The sequence below is a fragment of the Lytechinus variegatus genome, chromosome 13, assembly GCF_018143015.1.
Source record: "Lytechinus variegatus isolate NC3 chromosome 13, Lvar_3.0, whole genome shotgun sequence".
Taxonomy (NCBI): domain Eukaryota; kingdom Metazoa; phylum Echinodermata; class Echinoidea; order Temnopleuroida; family Toxopneustidae; genus Lytechinus; species Lytechinus variegatus.
Window position 1 is genome coordinate 8,506,926 of NC_054752.1, and position 11,487 is coordinate 8,518,412.

At 37.7% G+C, this 11,487-nt stretch overlaps 1 protein-coding gene across 1 annotated transcript; it reads right to left on the bottom strand.

The window, feature by feature from the left end:
* Window positions 1–811: 811 nt before the first annotated feature.
* Window positions 812–11,061, bottom strand: LOC121426268 (coiled-coil domain-containing protein 173-like). Its single transcript, XM_041622504.1, is given in 8 exon segments — window positions 812–1,870; window positions 3,173–3,355; window positions 4,628–4,924; window positions 5,403–5,530; window positions 5,532–5,609; window positions 6,900–7,073; window positions 8,791–9,035; window positions 10,851–11,061. Coding segments are annotated over 8 exon segments (1,689 nt in total). The 5' UTR covers window positions 10,900–11,061; the 3' UTR covers window positions 812–1,335.
* Between the last annotated feature and the right edge of the window lie 426 nt (window positions 11,062–11,487).

The window sequence follows — 11,487 nt, forward strand, 5'->3', positions numbered from 1 at the left end:
TGTACTTATTGCAAATTTGTTATCTTAACAAGTTTTATGAAACAGGCCTCAGGAGTGGTGACAGGAGAAAACATATTTCTTTTTGTTCAGCATTTTAACATGCCAGGGAGAATATAAAATTAAGAATGGTGTCATTAATTTGACAGGGTGACTTCATCATTCTTAGCAGAAAGGACTTTCCTGAGATAATACAGAACTTTGTGCTCAAAAGTTTGTGAACCCCACCATAAAATTCACCCCTTCATGCTGAGTGTTGAATTTAGACAACAACACTACAATATTTGGTGAGCCTGGAGGAACAAACTTTATTGAATAATATTTTATCACCTAATTTTACAATTACATTTAAAGATCTAATACATGGCAGAACTAGAAGACTTTATACTGTCTGTTTCTCTTCTGGTGGGATTCACTATTCAATTCAATTCATCTTTATTTTTTTCACTAACTTTTGAACACCTCCTATACAGCTCAAGGTACATGTGAACTTAAGTCATAAATTAACATGACACAGCATTCATTCATTAATTTGACGAGGCAGGCAGGCACTATATTGGGTATTTATCAACAAATTTGCATAACATCATGTAAAAATTCATGCACACGTACGTGACTGGCTCCAATTAACCCTTCATGTGATAAAGATTCTGTTCAAAATGTTTTAACTATGTGACTTATACATGTAATCAACCAGATATTCTTATCTATTCTGTGTCAATATAAATTGCTATCAAGGGTACTTGTGCCAGATATAATTACTTTTTTGATACAAATTGGACGGAATGAATAGACTCCAAACCAAAATCATTTTATCGTAATGATTATATTTGTTGCTATTGTACAAGGTGCAATACATGTAATGCTCAACAAATTTCCATTTATTACGTTTCAAGGCACGATTCTACTGTTCATCATATACATGTATACCTAACACTCGGATTCCTTTTCTTTGAGAGAATGCATAGTAAAGATATTTCAAATAGAGGACGGTTTGAGACAAAGAAGCATAAATGACCATGGAAGAAAGAAATGAACAATTCTTGGTGTGATTTTACATCATTTCACCCTGAAATATAAATTTTCTGATATTTACATACATGTATCTATATACAGGCATACTTAAAAGTTCTGATGATGTCATAAACCAGTTCTCTGACCATTCATCTCCATTCTATTCAACAAAGATATGTTGGCCCAAATACTACAAATTGTAGATAACGTGTTGCTCATATTATGAAACAAGTTCTTTTTAGAGACAAACAATGTGCAGGGAACCTCAGATATGGCAGCACTGTCCAACTAGTCCAGTTTGCGGTTTGAAACATCTCTAACTATCTACCAAACAAATCCTAGACGTTTCCTTGTGTTGGAGGGCTTCCCGATATGTGCGTATTTAACCTCGTCGGTGCTTCCCTTCTGGTAGTAAGGCAGCTCGACCCCGACTCTGTCGTTGGTCAGATAGCTTGGTCGGATACCACCCTTGCCATCGAAGACTGGTCCGTGGCCACCACCATGTCCTTCCCTGGCTGCCTTCTCAAGAGGATAGACGTTGCGCCCTCCTTCCTTGCAGTGCTTGATGACCTTTCCTGCATACTCCTGGAACTGCTGCTCCTCCACGGCCAGCAGATCGATATTCTTCTTGTCCATTTCGAGTTGTTCGGCACGGTTCATCAGCTCTTCCTCGCGACGCTCTTCGATCTGCTTGCCGTGGAAGTTCTTGAGGTTTTCATTCTCGCTTCTAATCTGCTTTATCTTCTCCTCCTGCTTCTTGGCGAAGAGGCGATCCGCCTCCATCTTCAGGTGGAGGGCCTCCAGCTCGCGGCGTCTCTCTTGACGTTCCTCTTTCTCCTTCTGCTTCATTTGCTGAGTTCTGAAAAACAAATGAACCAGAAGCTCCAGATTAACTTTGTGTCTCTTCCAATTGTTTTCAATACCCCAAGATCACGACCCGTAAAATAAAGCTTAGCGATAGAGCATGGTGCTGATTTCTACGACTGATTGCATTGTTTATTGTGTATGATCAGTCATAAAAACAGCACCACGATCAATCGCTAAGCTATATGTTACATGGCCCAGGAATCAGCATTTGTGTACCTGCCCAATGGTTTGTCTATCTTATCTTTTCTAACAGTATTAGTAATTGGCACTTTGACACTCATCCAAACTTTCTCATTCTTTCTTTCCTTGTGCGCCTCAGAATAGAATATTTCTAGATAGATGGCGCTATATAAATGCCTATTATTATTATGATTAAAGCATTCGCACAAACAATGCTGGCCATCAAAGCTATACATGTTTTATATAATCCAGAAGAAGGATAAGGTGAAACAACTGTTGAAAAGTTTTGTTACATGTACATTAAACTTCAATACTGGTTACAATTATTATAGTTGAATGCAATATTTATTGAATACCTCATTTATGAAAACGACATGGCAGCACTACATGTACATGTATGGTGGATACATGTAGGTTTTTAATTAAATCAATATTTCCTTTCTCATCTTGATTTACGTATGGATAGCCAAATGCGTCACATATCCTTAAAAATAAAAAAAAGCTAAATGTAATGGCTCAACACTAAGATCATCCATAATGCTCTACATGTAGATAAAATGAATAAGTCTCTTCAACATCAAAATTATGGGGAACGAGCAAAGCAAACAAACATTGCAAACAAATTTAGAAATTTTGGCTTCCCATATCAAGGTCAAAGTTAAAGATAAATTCCAGTTCTGGTAACGATCTCAAAATAACCTTCTACAGAATCTAATATAATGACCACGGAAGTGACTGTTTGTATGAATAAAAAATATGTGCCAAAGGATTCTGGAAGAAATTGTGTAATTGCTGAGAAATAAGCAAAATAAGCGCGGATTTGGTCACTTCTGTCGAGTCCTTATTGGCAATAATAATACACTGCCCCACGTGTGCCTATCTGTGTTGGCGATCTTCAGTGTGATCGTATTTCAGCTTAGATTTTATGATTTCACAAAGTTCAGTTTATGTAACTGTACCAGATCTAGATCCACGATGATATACATGTAGTCATACTTAACCTTGGTTTTACAGACTTTCTCAGGAAATTAGTGTTTTACTGCAACTACGTTCATTTAGCTTTAAACCGACTTTGTAATACGGGCCCCTGACATTGTAAGCAATTGTAACTAACCTGTGAACTGCCATCTGTTTGAGATCTTCCTCCAACCTGGATTGTTTTTCTTGCATCTCCTTCTCCCTGGCTGCTTCCCGGTCGGCTACTGCCTTGGCGATTCGATCGTCTTCATCATCAGCCTTTGCCTTATGTTGACTGTCAAGATCATTCACCATACGATTCACATGGTCTTGTCTTTGTCTATAGAAAAAACATAAGGTTTAGCTTACTTAGGAAGTCAGGTATCAGTTGATAACTTGGATCGGCGCCTCAGAATAGTTTACTAGATAGATGGTGCATACAGAAATTCGTTTGACTTAAATTACTTTGAATGTTATTGAAACATGGTTTTGCATATGAAAACTACAAAATCTTTCACAAAGGATATAAACTTGCAGTCAACATTTGTTGGATTTTCAGGGGGGGGGGGGGGTGGGTATATGATACAAGGGTCTAATTCATAAAGAGTTGTACAACGCCTACTTAGCTTGTTGTACACGAGCAAATGGGAGGCTGAATGTCAAACATTCGTACTGTTGCACACAAGAAGTACAATCCAAAAGGTACCGTTGCACGGCTTTAGGAGGTGACGTCACAATATGATTTAATTCATTGTGCTCAGTAAAGATGAAGGTGCAATAAACGTATAAGCCTACTGGCTAAGTGCACAATGCTGCCAAACGTCATGTGCGCTTGTGGGAATTTGCTTTTCGCTTTCAATAATTCATTTTTGCTCCCTTTTCATATATTACTGCAGGGAAAAACTCTGTTTTTTTCTTCATATTTTTGCTAAATTACGAGGCGTTGTACAATACAAATAGCTAATATTCTTATTCGTGCAATGGAAGAGACACTCTATTCAACTTGGCTCACGCCTCGTTGAATAGAGCATCTTTCCTTCGCCTCATGCGAAATCTCGCACCATCGCACTCATGCCTATTCGCTATTTGTATACTGTGAAATAAAATCAATCCCTATGATTCATAAAACAGGACTAAGCACTGAAAAAAGGTAGAAAGTGCTCTAGCTAAATGACTATACTTCACCTGGTAAAAATATGATGTATTATAAGAGGAATGCAGTACATGATTTATGTTTGACAAGTGGCCAGTCTCTTTCATATGTCTACACATTTCTGCACATAAAATGTGTCAAATTTGAAAATCCAAGATTGGTGCAGTCAAGGATTTCTCAAACTTCTCTAACGTTTTATGACTTTCTTGAGAAAATAAACGCCAGTTTTCATGACTTAACGATCTGAATGTCCCACATACTGATTACCTTAGCTGAAAATCACAAGGGTGGTATATTGCTCTTGATTATTTGAAACCTCAACACACAAGATCCTCTCAAGTCCATGACATTTTTATTCTGGAGGAAAAAGTTTTCTTAAAGTTTGAATTGACAATAATAACTGACAGAAAAGGTTGTTGATTTTTAGACACCAGAAAGTGCAATTAGGGGTAAACTTACTGCCAGAGTTCTTTCTCCCTCTCTCGCCTCAGCTTTGTCATCTTTGATTTGGCTGCTGCAAAGATGCGGATCTCCTCTTCCTCCTCCTCCTCTTTCTGCTGCTGGGCGGCGCGGATCAAGTCCCGGTCGGCTACGGTCTTGAGATGTGAGCGCATCAGGTCCTGCTTCTCACCAAGACGGATACGTTCAATCTTGGCGCGCTCTGCGTTGTAGTAATCGACCTGTTCTTTGAGTTCCCTACCCTCACGCACATCCTGGATCTTGTCAATTTCACTCTGCTGTATGTGTTCTTGAACCCTACAAATAAGTAAAATTGGAGGAGGAAAATGTTATAAACAAGTTTTAAATGAATTTAGCAAAGAATAAAAATAATTATAGAATACAGTAAATAAAGTGACAAGTAATAATTCATTGAATTTACCTTTGCCAAACAGAAATCGTGTTTTTTCGCTCTACATTTCTATGACAAAATGTCATTTCCACTATAATAGATCAAGTTTGAAACAGAATTACAGGTTTTCATGAATGGAAAACATCACATTCTGAAATGGAAAATCACTACCCTTAATAGTCATATTCTTTTTATATTTACAATGATGTTTCAGTTTTTTTTTATATACAACATGTAATCAGTTCATACAATAACAGCATGAAATTGAAAGAGAAATGGACTGACTAAAAAGCAGAGCTTGTAGGGTGAAGACCCCCCATTTCTAAGATTATATGAATAATGAAAATAAAATAATAGTATATGGATTTTTAAAAGTAGACTTACTGCTGTGACTGAAAATCTGCGATAGCTTTGCGATCCTGGAGCCTTTTTAGGGCTTTCTCCTGGTCTGCGAGTATGCCTTCTTCAAGCTCCCTCTGTGCTCTGAGTAAAAGCTCCTTGTCCTTGCCCCCCCATAGCAGCCTCTCTTGCCTTCTTCAGTTCCAACTGTGCATCACGTTCTTTCAGTACTTCGGTAAGCAGTAGGGCTCCCTGTCAAACAGTAAACAAAGCAGGACATATAAAAAGCAGTTGGATAATATTTATGCATGTCAAATACTAAGGCCAGTTATAACAGTTGGTGAAGTTGTCACACAGATCTATAAATGTGTAAAATGTAATTAAATCAAGGGTCTGATAAAAGAAGAAATAGAGAGAGTGAGATAAAGGATCCCACTCAACAAGTTGTAAATGTATTTTTTTTATAAAAGTGAAAGTAGTTTAGAAACAATTAAGTTAGAAAGTTCCCCATATTCCACTATTTATGGACTAATCAGAATTAGATTTTACATAAAGGAAACTACATGTATAAACTTTGAAAAAAAAGACGTCTAAATATAACTTTCTTGCATGCACCCTATGAGCAAAATCATTTTCAGTCACTCAATTCAGGGTCCGATAACACAAAGGTTAGCAATCAATCGTACGCATGACTTTCACAATGGATTGTACGATTTAGTCAATGCAATCAATCGTAGAAACAATGTTCTGCGATGATCGCTAAGCTTTGTGTCACGAGGCCCAGGCCAAGGTTTATATTCACTAGGTCTACAAGGAGATGGTCTACTTCTCAGATAGCTAATCCAATCTAATAGACAAACTGGGCCCTGTCTAACAAAGAGCTACGATTGATCCGATCAACCACAACTATGGAAAGCCAGCAACGTCAATATCTAAAATGGACACAAGTTCCAAATATTTTACAGATATTCATACAATAATTGTTTTCTTGAAAATTCAGTGCGTTTTTTCTTTTTTCAAAGGATAATGGGCTAATTTCCTGAAGAAAAAATTATGACATTGATGGATTTTCATATATTTGAGGTTGATTGGATTAATAATAACTCTTTGTAAGATGGGGCCCCCGGTAGTAGAATAAGTCTAATTAGGTCATCTAAGACGAGACCAAACAGAAAGTAGACAAAGCAGCCCATATTCTGACATCGGATTTAAACTCTGGTCTAAAGTTGTGGTTTAACTATGGATAGCCAATCCTGGCATTAATTTCTAATGGTAAAGGTTTAATCTATCAGCTCCTTTGGGTCTCAAATCATTTGTAATTGTCTGGGAAGGGTGAATAAGACAGCTGTCTTCACCATTCAAGAGTAAGGAAAGAGCACAGTGAACATAAGAAACATACAATCTACAATGAAACAAAAATTTTGACATTTATGGCTTTCAATAGTTTTAGCACAGAGTTAGACAGTGGTCTAAACTTGAACCCGACTTCAGAATACTCGCCAGTGAGTGTAGCCCAACTGGCAATTTACCAATTAAACTTACATGGAATCCCTTAACCCTGTCTGTCTGATAATATTGCAGCGTCTTTGCTTTCTCAATGGCTTCTTTTCTCTTTTGTGCTTGATATTTGGCTTCTTCAATGTCGATTTGGACCCGTTCTGCTTCTTCCTTCTCTTCTCGGATCTTGCGGGCTTCTAGCTTCTGTAACCTTTGACCCTGAAGGTAAATGTGAGAATAATAGGTAAATTATAGTCAGGAATATTGCATAATGTACCTTGTACAGTTGAATTAAATTTGGATGCTATTAACTACTGGTCATTCCTAAAACTTGCAGTAAACATGGACAACCTCTTTAACTTCTATGCTGGCAAACTCAAGCAATAAAGAATGCATTGTCATTTATTCAAAGCATTATCTTTTTATCATATTCTACAAATGTAATACTTTCCTAAAAAAATATCCTTTCATGTCCCTAAAACTTTGGAGAATAGAATTAGATCTATACAACCGACTACTCAACTTCTCTACCTGATCATTGCTATAAATTAACAAGTGGAATGCCTCTGGCCGTCTCACCTGCATCACGCGGTTCAATATAGCAGCAGTGCTGACTTTGAATACTACTCTAACTCGCACAAGATGTTCAGTGATACATGGTTACTCTTATGTCCACTTTTTATGAACTAGACCAATAAACTTACAGAGATATGATGGTTATTCAACAAAAAACCCCAACATGGCCAAAGTTCATTGACCTTACATGACCTTTGACCTTGATCATGTGACCTGAAACTCGAACAGGATGTTCAGTGATACTTGATTACTCTTATGTACAAGTTTCATGAATCAGATCCATAAACTTTCAAAGTTATGATGGTAATTCAACAGATACACCCAATTCGGCCAAAGTTCATTGACCTTTGTCATGTGACCTGAAACGCGCACAGGATGTTCAGTGATACTTGATTACTCTAATGTCCAAGTTTAATGAACTAGACCAATAAACTTTCAAAGTTATGATGGTAATTCAACAGATACCCCCGATTCGGCCAAAGTTCATTGACCCTAAATGACCTTTGACCTTAATCATGAGACCTGAAACTTGCACAAAATTTTCAGTGATGCTTGATTACTATTATGTCCAAGTTTCATGAATCAGATCCATAAACTTTCAAAGTTATGATGGGAATTCAACAGATATCCCCGATTCGGCCAAAGTTCATTGACCCTAAATGACCTTTGACCTTGGTCATGTGACGTGAAACTCATGCAGGATGTTCAGTGATACTTGATTAACCTTATGTCCAAGTTTCATGAACTAGGTCCATATATTTTCAAAGATATGATGACATTTCAAAAACTTAACCTCAGGTTAAGATTTCGATGTTGATTCCTCCAACATGGTCTAAGTTCATTGACCCTAAATGACCTTTGAAATTGGTCATGTGACATGAAACTCTAATAGGATGTTCAGTAATACTTGATTAACCTTATGGCCAAGTTTTATTAACTAGGTCCATATACTTTCTAAGTTATGACATTTCAAAAACTTAACCCTCAGGTTAAGATTTGATGTTGATGCCACCGCCGCTGCCGTCGGAAAAGCGGCGCCTATAGTCTCACTTTGCTTCGCAGGTGAGACAAAAACTAGTGAGTGCAGTTCAATATTGGTATTTAAACTAACCAATTTTCATTCAATTTGTGCATGGAAACACTTGCTTTTGATGAAATTGAAAAGGCTATCACTTCTTATCATAAGGTACATATTTCAGTATACCCTAGAAAAGAAAGCATGCACTGATATTAATTAGTAATTTTCACATATCTCTACCTAGAGGAAAATTAGAAAGCTTTAAGACTTTAGATCTACTTGTAGTAGAGTCCTCCGACCCTAACACCCATTGAAGCTACTCAATGAGACACCAATACTTACAGCGATAGTATTACTCCAATTTTTGACCATGTCCTTTGTCTGTTGTTGAAGGGCTTCTTTGGCTTCCCTCTTGGCTCGAATTGCTTCTTCTTCCCGCTGCTTCCGCTCCAGCTGAGCCCCGATACGAGACCAGTCTGACTTTGAGAGGATAGTGACCTCACGGAGATCTGTGCCATCAGGAAGGAGCATGCCTCCTGCTGGTCCGCCTGGGGGAGCCATCTTCGGCCGATTACCCATCGGTGAATCTGAGGAAGCAATAACATACTTGATTCACTTAGTATATTTCACTATAGGTAAGAAAACAATTCCCTTTTTTCACATAGGCCTAGAGGCTAGAGTAAAGTGATGAACAATAATATTTCCAGCAATGATTGTAAAATAAGTACAGAGAACATAATCTACACTCTATTATATTTCGTTACAATTTTCAATTTGAATTGATAATCTCAATATTTCATCCTAAGTGTGTACGTGTGTAATAGTTAATGAACTCAATTAAAGGTAAAATAAAAAATTAAAATTAAACAATTAGAGGTCTACCTAGCAACAATATATTTAAAGAACTGTATACTTCCGTACTGATATGTAGCTCGAAATTTTTCTCTTGCATTTTGTAATTTGTTCCTATTTTTTAACGAGGGTGTGAACAAAAAATGCTAATTCCTTGGCCACCTGAACCACATCAAATTCAGGCTCGCTGTATTATTGACTGATTTTTAAATCAAATTTGAAAATTCCAGAAAATATCTATGAATTTCAGAAAATTTGGGATCCAGTTTTGAGAAATTTTGGATCTGTGACTGGAAACTCAGTGACTGCACACAGGCTCAGCAGGCCACAGTGGCACAGGCTTCTCGCCTCAGCCCTCGGGCTGGGCCTGGGATACCATTGTTTTTCACTCTAGTATGCCTAACGTTACGCCTAGCAGGCTTTTTTGGTCTTTATTGGATGAGACTTTTTGGCACACTTGCTGAGTTTGCTCTTTAAGTTTAAAATAAGAATATTAATTGTGGAACGTTAAACTAATTCATGTCCAATGTTCTGGCAACTTTAAATACATGTAGTTAGGCACGCAAACAACCTGTCCTGGCTTCATTTCCCAAAAAACTCCTAACGTTAATCCTATCGGCTATCGCAAAACGTATCTACCCAGTTGTATTGTAGTGACGATTTTAAGTTAACGAATAGTCATAGATGTACCGTACTCATAGAAATGGAAAATTTAATTTGGAAAATTTAACGTTACAAGCGAAGTTTCATAAATTTTTAGTACAAAATCAAATGTTAGGAAATATATGATGGTGGGCCCCAAGTCTGCGCACCTAACAATTTGAGCTAAGATTTAACATGAATTTCTTCTTATTTCACAAAATCTTTCAGTTGATAATGTTCCTTACATCATAATGAGTTAGTGTGCCAAATATCTCATAAAAATTTAAAATAAATATATGATTTTCTTGGAAAAAACCTAGGGCAGTCATTTTCAGATTGAAAAAAAAAAATGGTACCCCATGTCTGCGCACTCATTCACTTTGCACACGATTTGGGGATTTTGATGACAAAAGGTTGTATTTTGAGACCGTCACATGAAATGCTCTGAATTCATCATTTTTCCACCATTTTGAGTCGGATCTTTTTATGAATACCTGTCTATGCATTGAATGTGCAAAGTTCGTGCTCGTTGCGTATATTCTTTTACTAGAATCGCGCAGATACGCGGGTGCGCAGACTTGGGAGACCGCGCAGACATGGGAGAACTGACCATATTATTTATAGATCTATCATCTAGAGAACAAAATAGAAGATGATTACAACTATTGAATTCATACTTTTAGTGTAATCCAAAGAACAAAGACAAAAACAAAAAGACTTCAAAAATATAAAGTGTCCGGACACCCGACCTCATCCCAAAACAACAGTCGCTGCATGCCAAGCCAATTATGCTAGCTTTGCACATATCGCGGCCAGGCGCGCCAGCGCAGCGGCAAGGCGACGTGGGCTCTGGCGGGAGTGTCAGAGGCAGATCTCGGAGACAGATGAATACTATTTCAGTTACTTACTCTTTGTTTGACCTCTCCTTCGGCCATGCCGTACTTGCTCTTGAGCCATGGATGCAGATGATAATTAATAGTTATAAAATATTGCAAATATATTCCTGTTTGATAATGGTTCAGTCAGTTTTCATGAAATTCTCAACTTTCGTCGTTTTTCAACGCTGCGGCACACCAGTCATCGGATCGGTAATACACGTCACAAAGCATGTACACATACGTTGCTAAGTGCCGCTGAGCAAGTGCGAAAACGCATGCGCTGTAACCAAGCAAACAGGTGTATTCGCCAAATACCCAAATACTAGCAGAGTAAAGTTAGAAAATAGTATACTAGTAGCATATTATTATACTGAGCAATGAAATACAGTACTACATTCTCTATACTCTACTAGAGAGGAAAATTATGAAGTCACTCAGACTAATTGGTTCTCGTGACTTTAGGAACCCCTAGCATGGCTATTAGAAACAAAATGAAGAAAATTAATGGGTTATTATCAATGGATGGGGGGAGGGATGACTGCACACAAAATATTGTTCACATGAAGTGAGGGATTTTCCCCCTTCTTTGAGGGGGCGGGGGGGGGGGGTCAGTTGTGTAACAAAATCACAAATTTAGGGGATTAAGACATTGTGGAAGGGCCGGCGT